This window comes from Triticum urartu, chromosome 2A, assembly GCF_056163025.1.
Source record: "Triticum urartu cultivar PI428250 chromosome 2A, HENAU_Tu73, whole genome shotgun sequence".
NCBI classification, from domain to species: Eukaryota; Viridiplantae; Streptophyta; class Magnoliopsida; order Poales; family Poaceae; genus Triticum; species Triticum urartu.
Window position 1 is genome coordinate 764,897,608 of NC_141874.1, and position 17,143 is coordinate 764,914,750.

The 17,143-nt window shown below is 44.7% G+C and overlaps 2 protein-coding genes across 2 annotated transcripts; one reads left to right on the forward strand and one right to left on the reverse strand.

Moving 5' to 3' along the window:
• Window positions 1–2,084: 2,084 nt before the first annotated feature.
• Window positions 2,085–3,284, reverse strand: LOC147988054 (F-box protein At2g17036-like). Its single transcript, XM_087540501.1, has one exon. The coding sequence runs from the start codon at window positions 3,282–3,284 to the stop codon at window positions 2,085–2,087; it is 1,200 nt and encodes a 399-aa protein (XP_087396627.1).
• A 9,501-nt stretch (window positions 3,285–12,785) lies between these two features.
• On the forward strand, window positions 12,786–13,508 carry RPS17 (ribosomal protein S17). Its single transcript, XM_048704112.2, has one exon. The coding sequence runs from the start codon at window positions 12,876–12,878 to the stop codon at window positions 13,311–13,313; it is 438 nt and encodes a 145-aa protein (XP_048560069.1). The 5' UTR covers window positions 12,786–12,875; the 3' UTR covers window positions 13,314–13,508.
• Window positions 13,509–17,143: the final 3,635 nt, after the last annotated feature.

Sequence of the window (17,143 nt, forward strand, 5' to 3'; positions counted from 1 at the left end):
CCTATCTCTAATATCCCCCAACCAAACAGGCTGTTATTTTCATTTGCCATCCAGCGTCCCACAGATTGTAATTTTTTTGTAGGAATCCTTTTGTTATGTATTTGCTCCAGTGTCTACTCATCCCCCATCATGAAGCCTAGTAAACTTTGTTTTGTTTCCATTTATACATGCCCGATCTGGAGCTTGACCAATGTATATGGCAAATTTTTATAGGACAAATAGTTAAATTTGCCATGTGTATCCCTGATTTCTTATACAAGTTTTTCATGTTATCTACAACACATGGCAAAATTCTGAAAATGTTAGTAGTAGGCCATTTAAAAATTAAGAGTAATGTTCTGAATAATGTGGCAATTTTGACACGGTATTGTTTTTTCAAAAAAGCATATGGAAAAATTCAGAATTTTTTGTCTATTCAAACATGGTATTTTTTAAGATAATTTGCATTGGCGGACATGACATTTTTGTAAAGTGACACGGCACATGTCTCACACATTATCATGGCAAAATTCATAAATGTTGCTTATTCAAACATGACATATTAGGTAGTGACCTTGCCATGACCCTACCATGTAGACCATGGCAAATTTGTTTAACATCCCATGACAGTCTATTCCTTCAAATAGCAGTGCGAATTTACTGTTTTTACAATCAAATAAGCTACAGAGAAGACATGATGCTTAATGGAAAATTTATTTGAGTTGATAGACCTGATGCTTAATGGAAATTTTATTTGAGTTGATAGACATGATGCTTAATGGAAAATTTATTTGAGTTGATGGGAGCCTAATAATTGACAGCAGTCCACCCTCAGAGCTTCTGGGGAACTTCCAGGAAGAGGTCCTGAGTGAGTTCACAGCTTCCACCAAATTTACTGTTTTTACAATCAAATAAGCACAGGAAGACAAATTCAGATTGCTGCCGAGAAGAGATGGTGCTTAATGGAAAATTTATTTGAGTTGATAGACATGATGCTTAATGGAAAATTTATTTGAGTTGAGGAGAGCCTAATAATCTACAGCAGTCCACCCTCAGAGCTTCTGGGGAACTTCCAGGAAGAGGTCCTGAGTGAGTTCACAGCTTTGTCCGCTTTCTTGCGGAGGTGAGGCGATATGGTACCAACTTATCTTAAATTTAAGATGCTACCTGCTCCTTCTTGCATTCTTAAATTATATTTTGTTTCCCAAAGTTTTCTCTGTAGTGAAGTATGTATATATCTTGAGGAAAGTGCAGCGAGAGTGGTGATCTGCTGGTAAAACAAAGCAGAGGATGCTGGTCCAGCCGCAACAGAAATGGGCAAAAACGATAGCTCGACTCCTATTGATAATCAAAGGCATCAAATTCTCTGTTGGTAATGTACTCTTTCGAATCTGCCTGTTCAAACTTCAAACTAACCTTAATCTGTTAATCAGGCAGATGCAGTGCTGTGATCAATGATCATGCATGGCAGGTAAACATATTCCAGAGCTGGTTTATGATGCATGCATGGTTGCAGTTTGAAACAATCAAAAGGCAAAACACAAACACAAACACAAACACAAAATACTACTAGTCTGGACCCTGCTTCACTACGCTCAGGCTCCATATATGCATGGGATGTTACACAAGCACCAACATCAACATCAACACATCAATATCAGCAAGTATATGCTGTATTAGCGAGGTAAATTAAGTACACTACCTTAGATGTCTCTGCTGCACCATGCAATGAATTCCCTTCAAAATAATCTATCCATCCTAGTAAACAATGTGCAGCTTGTTGTTAGCTTGGCTGCAGTTTGGAATAGATAATAATAAGCACTGTTAATTGAGAAACCTCACAATGCAATAATTAATTAATTAAAATCATACTATATAGCATGCAACCAAATCCAAGTCCTGCCAACTAATTAAAATGCTTCCTCAGAAAACTTGAAAACAACCTAAAAGGGCCACCTAATTTTTTGCTGTGCGGCGATTTGAAACACGAAAAAAAGAAGAAAAGGTGCAAACCAAACTGTTTTCTTAATTATCAATCCATTTCACCGCATCTGTACTTCTGTAATCTGTAGCCAACCTACCAAATCAATCATCATATCTTTTTATCACTGGATGGAAGGAATGAACCATGCCGGCGGTGGCCAGTTCCGGTGCTGCCCGAGGCCCTGGACCTTCTCCGCCCTGCCATCCTTGAGGTTGAACACCCCGACGCCACTCTGATCATATGTGTCATTGCACGGCCCCACATCATTCTCGGTGTAGTAGACGCAGCCGGCCCTGATCTCTGGGTGCTCCCTTGCCGACACGCACATCGAACTATTCACCCCGACGAACAGAGCAGCATCGCCGATGTCATCCGTTTCCTTCCACTGCTCGCCGTCGGCATCGAGGATCTGCACCTTGAAGGAGCATGTCCTAAGACGACCATAGTATTCGTCCGTGATCTCCTTGGAGTCCTCGAGCACCACCATCAGCCTCCCGCCCGGCGCCGCGACGAGGTACTTGCGGCATGACCACGGATCGCCGTCCGCATTGGGCAGCCTTGGCGCGACCACCGCGCTGGTGAACATGCCGGTGGCATCGGGGCTTTGCTCCCACACCTCCACGCCGCCCTTGTAGGTGATGGAGTAGAACTTGCCGTTGTAGTGTATGGCATCCTCGACGCCGTCGCGCGAGGGCGCCAGCCTCCACTCGCCGCCCTCCGCCGTGGCGAAGGCCGGGACGCCGAGTTGCGGTGTGGTGATCAGCATGGCGGCGCAATCAGAGACAACTACCTTTCGATAGAAAAAGTGACGCATCAGGTCGGCACGAATCGTATACGTCCCCCGCGGCGGGAGGTCGCGGCCACCAGGGTACGGCGGACCCCTGAGGAAGTCTTTTTGCTCGGCCATCGTGAAGCCACCCCACTTCTCGATGAGGCCAGGGATGGTGGTGATGGCCGGGAGCGCGCACCGCTCGCCGGTGACCGGGTTAACGATGCACATCTGGGCCTCGTCGTCGGCCGTGACGAGCCAGCAGCGGGAGGTGGATCCCAGGACGACGTGGTCGGCCCACGGGGCGCGCGCGGTGGCGGCACCGCGTTCAGAGAGGGAGAAGAGTGTGGCGGTCTCTGGGGTGTCGCCGGGCAGGACGAGCCACGGCGCCTCCGGCCTGAACGCGGCACGCGAGGTGTGGAAGACGGTGGCGAAGGACAGGCGGTCGAGGAGGCTCAGCCGGCCGTGAATGTTGGCCAGCATGTCCGGCGGGAGGCTGGCGCCTGGCGGCGGCGGCGGCGGCCATTGCTGATTGGTTTCGCCGCACTGCATTGCCCGCAGGGATCGGATCGGATCAGATCGGATCGCCTCTCCTCGTTATCGTTATGAACAAGAAAAACCCAGAAGCACCGACCTTTTTTAACGACTCCCTTGAAACTGAAACTGCAACCACGGCAAAGTCTGGACCCTGCAAACCAACTTATGCTTGTAAATACTATAAGCTTTCCTGCAAAGAAAAACAAATTATGGAACTTTTTCACAACAATATACTAACTACTCCCTCCGTCCGAAAATACTTGTCATCAAAATGGATAAAGAGAGATGTATCTTGAACTAAAATACGTCTAGATAGATCCCCTTTTATCCATTTTGATGACAAGTATTTCCGGACAGAGGGAGTACACTGTTAATTTCGTACTAACAAGGTGTCACTGCAAATTGAAACATACCACACTAACAATTTAGAAGAATGCCAACTTTGTTGCATGCAGCTCAATACGAACTACCACGACCATAATTATGGAACTGAGGGAGTACTAATTTAAAAGGCAAGAAGGAAGTTGCAAACCAAAACTGTTGGGTTCATTTTGTTCTGAAAACTCAGGACAAGCCTTCTCCTGCTGCTGCCCATACAGTGGCGGGAGCGACTGCTCAAGAAGAAGATACAGGGACAAAAGAGGAAACACAGAAGGTATTGATGGACCAGGTATCATCTCAAATAATCTGCAGGTCAGCAAGCTGGGCGGAGAACCGGCCGTCAGCCAAGCACACGTGGCCGTACGTGAGAGATCACGCAAGCGAACAGGAAAGGAACAGTGTGAGCCAACTACAGAACAGAACACAGTGTTAGGGAAGAGATCTGGGCGTGGAGCTGTGATGGGAAGTACAGAAGGAAGCAAATCTACAGGTACATACTAGAACATCAAGGTGCGCGTTGCCGCACCCACCCATCTTAGTGATAATATGACCATTTATGAAAGAAATAGAAGTATAATTTTTAATTCAGATTTGAATTGAGCGCCTCAATTTTTAGCATAAACTACAGTATACTTGAATACCAAAATTTGGGTACACGCATACATAGAAGGGGCCAGTTAAAATAATCATCAAATATCTTTGAACAAGAAATTCCGCATGAGATTTTACAAATCTTTCGCAAACCCATAAAATAGAAGACAGATTAAGGAAAACATTTAAAAGATCGACGGTGAGTGAAAATTATGAGTTGTAGCGTCAAGTACACCAATAACCTAGAATACTGGATTTTACATTTAAACTCAAGTATAATTCTAAGTGAAACTGCACAGATTGCTTCCCACTATGGTACTGGGCATAATATTGAACTTAAAATGTGCATTGGTTGCCACGCAAGTGTATGAAATCGGGCACATGTCAAGAGCTTAATTTAACATTACATATTCCCAACAAAATAAATTTAATCCTTTTTAGGGAAAGAAGAAATGATATTGAATAAGCACCTTACTCATCTTGACAGTAGCATCATATTGTCCGTTGTTTGGAACATTGTAAATTAGTTTCTTCCATCAAGCAAATGAAATCATTATATATGTACAAAAAAAGCATAAGGAAAATATTTGCACTGAGGGTTGCATATTACCGTGCAAGACTTGGCTTGTGTTTTTATGTACGGATGCCATGAAGTTGTATTTTACATATCATCGTTTATCTTCTCAAATGCTACTGCTGCTTCATTTTCTGAAGAGAACTTGAAGATTTTTTTTTTTGGTTTTCCTAATCACGTGATGGCATAGTACTTCTGTTGTACGACCGCTCGTGAAGGCGGAGTGCGTGCGGCTGGAGGGGATTGCTGCGGAGGTGACCTTTTTTACAGAGGAAGGTACGTATGGGAGGTGAGCCGTGCGGTGGGCTAGAATTAAGGCCTAGCTAACTATTACCTATTAGCCCAATTGATCAAAGAGCACCCAGCTCATCCTCCGGAACAGCGGCCCGGGCACGTTGGGCCAACGACGATGCGCGGGGAAACGGGTTAAAACGACCATGGTGCGTGCGGCGGGACGATCAATCAATCTGAAGCGTTCATACGTGAGATCCCACGGTTGACAACGTCAAATCGCTGTGGATGGCTGTAGCTAGCTCCGTTTTACTGTATTGTAATGGCGAGCAGAAAAAGAAACAGAGAGGAACGGAGGGGACCACTGGAGAGGAGGACAGTGGTGTGTTGGGCGGACAGGAAGCGACCGGCCAAGGGACTGCCGGCATACTGACGGGCGCTAATGACGATGCCCGTCAGGAGCCATGACGATTTTATGTTGGAACTGCTGGAGACTTGGGCAATCCCGGACAATTCAGGAACTTGTGTGCTTAGTGCACACGTACAAGCCAAAATTGGTTTTCCTCTCTGAAACCCGGCAAAGCAACTCCTACGTGAATAAATTGAAGTGGAGGCTAGGCCTCAAACACTGTATCACGCAGCCTGGCACCGGAAAAGGTGCGGGCATTGCACTCTTCTATGATGAAAGTATTGAAGTAATAAAGCTTGCCGTTGGCCCTAGGTATATCGATGTCCTTGTGTGTTTTAATTCTACTAGCCTACAATGGCGAGGTACTTTTGTCAATGGGGAACCAAAGTCGCATGAAAGACATAATATGTGGAACCTTCTGCGGAGAATTAAGGATGTCTCAAAAGTTCCTTGGCTGATGATGGGTGATTTCAACGAAGCTATGTGGCAAACAGAGCACATCTCAGCTTCCAAAAGTTCGGAAAGGCTTATGCAGAACTTTAGGGAAGTCCTCTCAGAGTGCAATCTCTTTGACCTTGGGTTCAGAGGCCCAGTTTGGACATACAATAACAAAGGGGCAGAAGAATGTCCGCGCGAGATTAGGCAGAGGTGTGGCCTCGCCGGAGTGGTCCGATTATTTTCATGGGGCAACGGTCGAGCACATATGCTCACCCCGGTCCGATCATCTACCCCTACTGCTGCGTTTTGGGAAGAGAAAAGAATGGAGGCCTGTAAGGGAAGCAAACCGGAAAGTTTTCCGTTATGAGCACATGTGGAAACGAGTTGACTTGTTGAAACCAACGATTGAGGATAGTTGGAACAACAGCAGTGTGGCTGCAAATTTGCAGGAGGTTGGCACCAAGATTCAGCATATGCAGAAGACCTTGCTAGGATGGGCAGACCGGGATTTTGGGTCTGTGATCAAACGCACGATGGAGCTGCGTAGGAAACTCAGTATACTGTGGAGTGGTAGGCCTAATGTAGAACAACAAAGAAGTATAAGGAGTGCACCAAAGAGCTAGACGAGCTTCTGTTGAGGGAAGAAATAATATGGAGACAGAGCTCACGAGCAACATATATTTGAGAGAAGGCGACCGCAATACAATGTGGTTCCAGCGGAAAGCAACCTGGAGGAAAAGGAAAAACGACATTACAAAACTGAAAAATAGCTCCGGCGTGTGGATAGAAGATATAGAAGGGATACAAAATATGACTCGTGATTTCTTCAAAAAGCTGTACGAGAAGGACAGTGAAGTGCAATCAAATAATATTCTTGAGTTGGTCAATCGTACCGTATCGGAGGAATTGGTAAGGCCTTTCACAGCGGAGGAAATAAGCAACGCGCTTTTTCAAATTGGCCGGCTCAAGGCACGCGGGCCGGATGGTTTCCCGGCCCCTTTTTTTCAGAAAAACTGGGAGGTTCTCAAGGAAGAGGTGATTAAGGGTGTCCTCATTTTTTTTGAAAACGGCATCTTATTGGAGGGCATAAATGATACAGTAATAGTGCTTATTCCGAAAGGAAATACCCCACAACCGCTGAAGGATTATCGACCAATCAGCCTTTGCAATGTCCTCTACAAGGTGATCTCAAAGTGCCTGGTAAACCGTCTCCGCCCTCTGTTGGATGAGATCAACTCTGAAACTCAGAGTGCTTTCATTCCGGGTATATTGATCATTGACAATGCTACCATTGCTTTTGAGTGCTTCCACAAGATTCAGCATAGTAAGAACTTGCACAATACACACGCACATACAAACTGGATCTGGCCAAAGCTTATGACAGGGTGGACTGGAAGTTCCTAGAGGAGGTGATACTTAAAACGGACTTTGATCAGAAGTGGACGGGTTGGATTATGCAGTGTGTTCGCTCAGTTCGATACACTGTTAGATGCAATGGTGTACTGCTGGAACCTTTCTCCCCTTCTAGAGGCTTGCGCCAAGGCGATGCACTAAGTCCCTATCTATTTTTGTTTGTAGCGGATAGCTTGGTTAACCTCATGAAGAAAGAGATTGCCATTGGTAATTTGACTCCACTCAAAATCGCCAAAAATAGCCCAGGCATCTCAAACCTCTTATTCGCCGATGATAGTTTGATTTTTTTCAAGGCCACAGTGGAGCAAGTTGGGACTATTAAGAGGGTTTTGACAAACTTCCAGAAGGGCACGGGTTAGTTGTTGAGCAAGAGCAAATGCTCCATACTTTTCAGCGAGCTCTGTCCGGAAGAAATTAGGGAGGAGATAAGGAACACTCTGGGGGTTGTGTCATCCTCTTTGAGAGTAAGTATCTGGGGATTCCACCAGAAGGGAGGATGAAGGAGGAGAACTTTCAACCCATCATGGACAGGTTCCGAAAAAGGTGCAATAATTGGATGGAGAGATTCATGTCCTATTCCACAAAAGAAGTTCATGTGAAACCGGTGGTCCATGCCCTCCCGTGCTACACTATGGGTGCGTTCCTCCTATCTAACTGCTTTTGCGAAAAGTATGAGAAGATGATTCGGGACTTTTGGTGGGGAGATGAGAACGGACAACGTAAGGTGCATTGGATGTCGTGGGAAAGAATGACTAAACTGAAAAGAGCGGGAGGTATTGGGTTTAGAGACATGCACCTTTTCAACATCGCGCTACTTGCAAAGAAGGAGTGGAGGCTTATTCAGAACCCAAACAGCCTATGCGCCAGGGTTCTAAAGTCTAAATACTACCCCCATGGAAACCTTCTAGGCGTCGTTTTTGCTTCGGATGCATCACCAGTCTGGAGAGGAATCGAGGCTGGTTTGGAGCTCCTGAAAAAAGGTATAATCTGGTGTGTCGGAGACGGGAAGAGCATCCAAATTCAGCGGGACCAATGGATACCCAGACATGAGGGACTAAGAGCGACAGCCTTTGTCAGAAGAACGAGACTCCGATGGGTAAATCAGCTTATGCATCCAGATAGGAAGGAGTGGAACAAGGAGCTGGTGAAACAAATTTTCCACTCTTTTGATGCAGAGGAGATCTGCAAGATTCCCATTCCGAGGTCGGCGGTGGAGGACTGTGTTGCATGGCACTATGAAAAGAATGGTATCTTGTCTGTCCGGAGCTCATACAAGTTGGCTGCCTCTATCCATAACCAAACTGCCCTAGTTTCTTTGACCTCCTGCAGGACTGCTAACAACCGCAGCATCTGGGACCTTATATGGAAGGCCGACGTCCCACCAAAAGTCAGGATTTTTGGTTGGAGAGTAGCTACCAATACTCTGGCCACACAGCGGAACAAATGCTACACTGTTAATTTCATACTAACAAATTGTCACTGCAAATTTCAAACGTACCACTACCAATTTAGAAGAATGCCAACTTTGTTGCATGCAGCTCAATACGAACTAAAACCACGACAGTAATTATGGAACTGAGGGAGTACTAACTTTAAAGGCAAGAAGGAAGTTGCAAACCAAAACTGTTGGGTTCGTTTAGTTATGAAACCTCTTCCTGAGAAATGTGCCCTAAGAGTGGTACTAGAGTAGCGATAGAAATCGGCGAATGCCGTCAGCATGATTCCTATAGATAATCAAGGGTAACAAATGCTTTTGCTTGACAAAAGAGAAGAGTAGTCTCAATAGTTGCTTGCTTAACAAATGACCTCCTCGCGGTGGGCTGGCGCGGGATAGCGGCATTGAGCGGAGGCGCGCGGTTCTGCAGGGCGGCACGACTCGACTGCGACCGGGGCGGCCGGACGATGGCGTCCTAGGGTGGCTGCACGTCGAGGGTGCGGCAGAGCATGCCTGCGCGGGGTCGCGACGTTGGGCTTCCCGGCCCAAATCTGGCTCGACGGCTCCTGGGCCGGCCAACGCCAATGGTCTTGGCTGCTGGAGGTAGCTGGCGTAGGGGCATGTGCCTTGGTGCATTGGTCTGGTGGCGTCTGCAGCTGTGGTGACCACGTACGAGGGCACGGGTGGTGTAGATCGGTGGGGCGGCGTTTGGAGCTGGGTGTCGTGACCCCGCCGGTGGCGCTGGGTGGAGGTGCAATGGGTCTAGTTCCACTGTTTCTAGGTTGGCGGTGTGGCTGCGAGTCGAGGCTCGCGTGCGGGCGGATCTGGGCGGGCCTGGTGCGAGTCGGAGTTCGTACTCCGGGTAGGCACACTTGGGCTCGGTTCGGGAGCTACCTGTGGCATTGAGGTTCCTCTCCTCGTGGGTACGGTAGGCGTTGGTGGTGGTTGGGGACTCCACTACACTGCCGGGAAGATCGGCGTCAAGGGACATGGTCATGGCGTCGTGCAAGCGCTCGACGACGGCCGTCGGTTGTCACGGGGTAGTGACTCCCCTGGTCTATCGGGACCGGCTGGAGACGCAGGCTTGGATGCCTCCTCCCATGGAGGCGTCGACCCAGACTCTGTGGCTGATGTCGGGGCTAGGAGCGAAAGGTGTCGCCTTTTACTCCTCCTACCGTGGCTGGTGTACCATGATGTGGGCGGTTGTTGGAGTCTTGGACATGAATAACGGGGTGGCTGGCCCCAATGGTGGACCACATGGTTGGCTCTCCGGCGGTCACCGTGGCTATGATGATGGTCTTCCCTCTTGGTCATGTGAGCGGCGCTGGGTGGCTTGCGCATACTCTCTGTCGCTAGCGGTGGTGGTGCCCCGATTCGGTTTTGGAGTTCTGTGCTCCTCGCGCTCGCCCTAGAGACCTCGCGGTGGCGCGGGGAGCTGCCGAGCGAAAGCTCCGCGCTTGTCACTGCGCGCCGTTATCTTCTTGAAGGAGTCGTCGTGGTGCTCCTCTCTGGTTTCGAGTGAAAATCTTTGTCTTGTGTGAACTTGGCAACGACGACCTTAGCGTCGTTCTCCCTCTTAGGGGTGTTGTTGTGGAGCTTAGGTGTTATAGGGCTTATCCTGGTGTTGTTCTTAGATCTTCATGTACTCTATATTAGTAGCGTAGTCGCGTGCGTCCTGTGTGATCTGGTTTTCCTGGGATCTGTGTTGTTTGAGGGCCACCCTATCTCCTTGTATCGTTCGTTCTCTGTTTGGTTGTTGCTTTATATATATAGTGGGGAGAAAGCTTCTTTGAAGGAGGGACAGTTTTTTTATTTGAATATGTTACCTGTATAGAACTCACTACTGGAATTGCCACCAACGACGAGTGCCAGAAAGATTCGCAAAGGGCCTAAAACCCTAGGCAAAGGCCACCCAGCGTACACCTGTCAGGCAAACAGAAATTTGCCAAGAGCCAAGCAGTGCCTCTGGCGAAATAAAGTGACTTCACGTTGGCTAGTTCCGTCAGGTTTTACCGAGTGCCCCACTCGGCATAATTGCAACAACCAAGTTCCAGCAACTCACATCGCATGCCACTTTGCCGGGTACTGCTCTCGGTAAAGGTATGTCTTTCGAGAGCTGCTCCTGGCAAAGATTCTTGTTTCTACCGCTTTTCCATCGGATCTCTGCAAGAAAAACAGATAGGCATTATATAAATAGTTCACACAAGCTTCATCTGAATTCACAAAGCTTAATAACAAACTCAGATAGATATCTATAATACTTAAATAATCTATCCCCACTAACCTATTTATCTAAACATGCAAGCTATCCACGTTCATCAACCATGCCATCTCAGCAAAAACTGTTCCCACATGATTACAAAAATAATTGTTAGCTTTGCGTTAGCCATTCAATCAGCTGTACGTTGACGCCTTCATCCGTGATTATCTCCACGTGGCTAACATTGATATAGAAAACATATAATCTTTGTATTCTTTTTCCAGTTCTGCATTGTTCAGTTTTATGAAATTATTTTATTTTAGTTGGGAGATGACTGGTTAACAAGTATATTTGAATTATCTACATTTTATTTCTCTAACATATCCAGTTTTTATTTGAATCATCTATTTATATACATAGTTCACACAAGCTTCATTTGAAGTCACAAAGTAGCTCTTAAGTACAAGTGCCTACTTACTAAACAACATAGTAGCTTCTTTTTTTAATTCCCCTAAAAAGCTTATTTTTAAATTTGTAAATTATAATCACACTAATAAAAACAAATCTAAAATATTCATGTGATATAAATATTATAAAAATAAAATAACTTAGTAAAAAATCATGTAAATTTAAAGATATTCACTTATTTACATGTGGATTATATTTAAAATGTTTAGTAAATTCGAAATTATTAATTTTAGTAAATGTAAAGACTGCACCTCATGGATTATATTTAAATTATAAAAAATTAAAAATACATACATTTATATTAATATTCATTTGCGATAACTTTCACTCATGGCATATATTCTTAATTTCTATATATATAATTGAGTTTTGCATAATTTTTAGTATTTTTATATTATACAAATACATCATAAAAACAAACTTATGAATTATTAAACTGTGCATATAATTATTCAAATATTTGTATAAATAAATTAATAATTATTTACTTTATATGATATTTTCAAAAATAATACATCAATAATTTTTAAAATTATTTGAAGATTTCACTAAATAAGTTACTTTTTGTCTGTATAATATTTATAACATCGATATTAGATTTTTTTTATGACTATCATTATGATTTACATACTTCTTATAAACTGTAAAAAAAAGTTAACATGTGCAACATGGGCCGCACAGACTTCGGCTCATTTAAACCACACACGGACACGAGCATGTTCCCTTAGGTTTCATTATCGTTGGTGGACAACAAAACATTAGTTGTCTTGTGGTTAGTGCTGGTTGTTTGCATGGAAGATGTCGAAACTTTGATTCTTGGCGAGGCCAATTTTTATCGCTGATTTTCCTTGATTCTAACATGTGGAGCCCACTAGTCATAGAGACATATATAAAGCAAGACATTTCTTGGAAATGGGTCCCACGCCACGTGTGCATGCTAATTAAAATGCGGTGTCATGTCGGCGCATTATAAGTCTACCAATGAGATTATCACCGTATTTGCACGCTCATGTCAAGTTCTAGAACTAATGTATTTTTCAAGTTCATGCACTAAAGTGAACATCAGTGACAAGTTTAAGCACCACTGGTGATATTACCTCTTCCTATACTTCGTGCGTCAAGAATGGCTTCTGTTATCTGAATGTAGGGTGTATTTGTTCTTTTAAATTGTATTTGGTTTTGTTATAAGATGTGGTTTGACCACAAATTACTGACTGGGTTAACCTCTCATGAAAATAACTCTTGTTTACAACTTGTGTTTTCTCCTTTTTTAGCTGATTTTTGTGCTCACTTTTCTGTCTTGTACAAGGGCCATGTGTACTTGAGGCCCAAATATAAGTAGAGTGGAGAGCTAGCTATATAGGGGCCTGGCCTGGGAAGAAACCCAGAACAAAAAAGACCTTATCTTTATCCTATCCCATCCCCAATCCCACCTCCGCGAGCGAGAGAGAAGGAAGGCGAAGAAGATGCTGCTGGGCTCCTCCTTCGCGTCGCCGTTCACCCAGCTCCACCTCTCGCCGAGCCCCAATGCGGGGGCGGGGGCGCGGCCGGCGGCGGGGCTGGCGCTGAGGATCGAGGCGGCGAAGCAGCTGACGGGGCGGGTGGTGACGACCAAGGCGAACAAGACGGTGGGGGTGGAGGTGGCGCGGCTGAAGCAGCACCCCAAGTACCACCGCCGGGAGAAGATCAAGAAGAAGTACCAGGCGCACGACCCCGACAACCAGTTCAAGGTCGGCGACTTCGTGGAGCTCGTCCGCTCCCGCCCCATCTCCAAGACCAAGCACTTCCTCGCCGTCCCCGTCCCGCCCCGCGACACCCGCCGCAAGGCCCAGCTGCTGCCCCCGCTCGAGTCCCAGTCCGCCGACGACTCCGCCGCCGCCGCCGCCGAGGAGACCGCCGCCTAGTGATGCTTCTTGCTTTTGCTTTCCCCCATTCTCTTCTCTGTTAATTAATCGTCGTTCCCTTTGCTATTACTGTTCTTGCTCCCCTGTAGACTGAACTTTGATACTACTCGGTACCACTTGGCTCTGAAATTTGTACTTTCTCTTCTTCCTGCAGCAAGAATTAATCTTGCACTAATTGATTGCATTCTTGGAGTATTTATGTATTGCCGTAATCTCTAGCATGGTCATGATCGTTGATGAACAACCAAACAGACAAACAAAATACTCTGCTAGTGTTACAGAGTACGTACTTATCTGAAGAATGCTCTGTCGCTCCAGTGTGTCTTTTATTTCTGACTTTTCTGTGAGATACTATGAGATTTCAGAGTTGAATCAGAGTTTAAATGGGGCGAGATTGTTTGCACTGCAGCAGTACATCCGTCCTACGGGTAATATGCGGGGACAGTTTCTTCGGATTCAGTCCAATGCGTGCATCCTAGGCAGTTCAGTACCAGCACAAGGAAGATCCAATGCCTGACATGAACTTGCTTCAGTTTGTTTCAAGTGCAGTTGCTCTCTAGGTCGCATCTGATGCCTCATCTCAAACATCCTGGATGCCGCAGCTCATGAGCGTTCTGGGACACACTCCTACATGAACTTGTTTGTCTGAACTCTGATTGATGATGGTGAACAACCAAACAAATGTTTAGTTCTGCATGAGAATTAATCTTGTACCTGAATGCATCCTTGGAGTATTATCATTTTCATAAGAGATCCCTAGCACAGTGAGTGATGATTGATGAAAATAGTATGTGTGTTCAGAGTTGAAGCAGAGTTTCTAATGGGGCAAGATTGCTTGCGTTGCACTAGTACATCGTTCCTGTTAGTAATCTACGGAGTCGTTTCTTCGGACTAACAAGTCCAATGCATACATCTCCTGGGCAATTCAGTACCAGCAGAAGGGAGTTCCAATGCCGGACTGACATGAACATGCTTCAGTTTGTCTCAAGTGCAGTCGCTCTCGAGCTCGCTCTTGCTGGTGCCTCCAGCTCAAGAATCTTTGGTGTCACTACAGTCTCTTGCATCCATAGTACTGTACATTGGAGAGTCAGACAGTGAAATATTCCGGGATGACTCTCCCTGTTTCTGCAGTGGAGTATCTTTCAGCTTCTGGGAGAGTTTCCATGCATTGCAAATGATCATTCCGGGATGACTGTGTCCTCTGGTTCGTTACGGACATATTCTCTGATGATGCCGCCTTTTTTTGGAAAATGTTGCTTTTTGGTTTTGTTAGTATGTGCAAGAACATCCATGGCAGAAACTACTCCCTCCGTTCCATAATATAAGAATGTTTTTGACACTAGAGGGAGTACATTGGAATAGGTCCTGCTTTCTTCCTTCTGGTCTTAATCACTAGCACAGTGATGATGACTGATGAACAACCAAACAAACAGATTGAACATTTGTTAGTCTGACGGATGCTCTGTTGCTCCAATGTATCTTTTATGACAGACTTTCCTGTGAAATAGTATGTGTGTTCAGAGTTGAATCAGACTTTGAATGGTGCAAAATTGCTTGCATTGCAGTAGTACATCCTCATTCTTCCTACTAGTAATTTACGGAGACACTACTTCGGATTCAGTCCAATGGAGTATTGCCAAAAATTGGTTGCCAAATATGTGTGAAATATAAACTTGACAAATCAACAACAGTTTCTATTAACCATGTTAAAATGGGCCAAGATTGCTTGCATTCCAGTAGTACATCCTTCCTAATAATAATCCGGAAACACTACTTCGGATTCAGTCCAATGCATACATCCTATCCTAGTAGTGCAGAAGCTCATATGCCATACTGACATGAACTTGCTTCAGTTAGTCTCCAGTGTAACTGCTCTCTATCTCGCTTTTGCGGATGCCTACAGCTCAAGCATCTTGGATGTCGCTACAGACTGCTTGCATCTATACTGTGTCTTGGAGAGTAAGGCACTGAAATGTTTACCCTGTTTCTGCAGTGGAGTATCTTTCGGCTTTATAGAGAGTCACCATGCTTCTTCTGATGGTGCCGCCTATTTTCGGAAAAAATGTTGCTGCTTGGTTTGGCTAGTATGTTCAAGAACATACATGTCAGACACGGCATTGTTACAGCTCTTGTTTTGTTCCTTATGGCCTCATACATGGCTTCTTTCTTATATATTGGTCAGCAGAGCTCGCATTTTTAGTTACCCCCTCTGTTTTATAGTAGAATGCCAATCAATTTTCTCAAAACTCAAACTTCATAAGCTTTGATCAACAGTGATATACACCCTGAGCCACTTGTCCGTGACAAGCAAGTCAGACAATCATGAGCCGATGGCGTTCTCGGCAGTATTCTTGCTCCTTCACCTTAGTCACCTACGTTGAGGGCAACCGGCTCTGGCTGCGGCAAGTTAGCGGTTGCCTGCTCGGGAGTGCAATTGTACTGGAAGAAGGCGTTGGCGAAGCGTGCCGGCAGTAGCATGTCGGGCAGCAAGTACTGACCGATCCTTCAAGAGCCTGGTGCCACCCCTAGGGACACAGAGGGTCTGGTCGACGACAATGTTATCGTTGCAAGTGGTGGAGATGCAGCTCGACCTAGTAACATAGTGGGCATGAGCCACAAATGTGAGTGATTCAATTTCAATTCCAAATATAGTGCATATACATTTATTATGGATTGTTGAACCCTCCTTAACATGTGAGACACATTTGACCACAAAAATACGTAAAACATAATGCTGATGATTCGGCTGACAAGCATATTGTAAACATTTTATGTACTCTACATTTAATATTTACATACACATATATAATCATGAACTAGAACTCTGTCAGGATATTTCTGAGACCATACTCTTTAAAGAGCTCTACCAAGATCATTTAGGATTTACAGAGATATATACAATGTGTTCATGAAGTATCACAAATTATCCGATCCATGAAAGCATTATGTTTTTTTTTCACTTTTATGGGGATTTTGTTCAAATATGTATTTTTAGGCAACAAAAAGTAACAAGGTGATGTAACTTTTGTGACGTATACGGTTCATATTTACCACAATGCAAGCAATATTTTAAAACTATAGACATGACACAGGTGGCATAGAGAACACTGTTATTAACATTTAATAAATAATTACAAATAAGTATAAAAATTTAGTATAAATATTGAATTTATTTGTACACACATTGTGCCACGGATTTTAATTAATGTTTATTTTGAGCGGAAAAAAATTCCCGTGATTTTCATTAACAAAACCATATTAGTTATTACACCACCAAAATGCAGCACCAGAGTTATCCTTCACAAGCTGTCTTTTTGGTTTTTTTACAAAATCAATGAACTAATAATAAGGAAAAACAAATGGATATAAGATACAGTTGATCGAAATAAAAAATATTCCCGTGTGAACTCACTAAAGTTTAAATACTAATTTGTTGCACTACATTACACCATCTTAAACACCGTTATGGGCACAACACTTATGGCGGTAATGGATAATCTCAAAGATGTAGACGAAATTTTTTCAAATTTTCTGCCCCACAAGTCACTTGTACAGATCGGCGTCGATGATGTAGCTTATCTGCTTCTGCAGCCTACAATTGAGCGCCTTGCAACGAACATCCATGTCCATGTTCTGCAGAAAAATCGGACGAAACACACTCTGGAATGGGATGTCGTTATACTTAGAGATGATGATGATTAAGGATCTGTTGACGCTACTAGAAAAAACCTTATACACAGAATCTTACTAGCAGCGCGGTTTAAAATAACCCGCTACTGCTACTTAGCAGTAGCGCGCTTTAGAAAACTCGCTACGGGTATCCAAGTAGC

What these genes read in the sequence shown, in the direction of transcription:
- LOC147988054 (XM_087540501.1), bottom strand. Translation starts at nt 3,284, where the DNA reads ATGCAGTGCGGCGAAACCAATCAGCAATGGCCGCCGCCGCCGCCGCCA.
- RPS17 (XM_048704112.2), top strand. Translation starts at nt 12,876, where the DNA reads ATGCTGCTGGGCTCCTCCTTCGCGTCGCCGTTCACCCAGCTCCACCTC.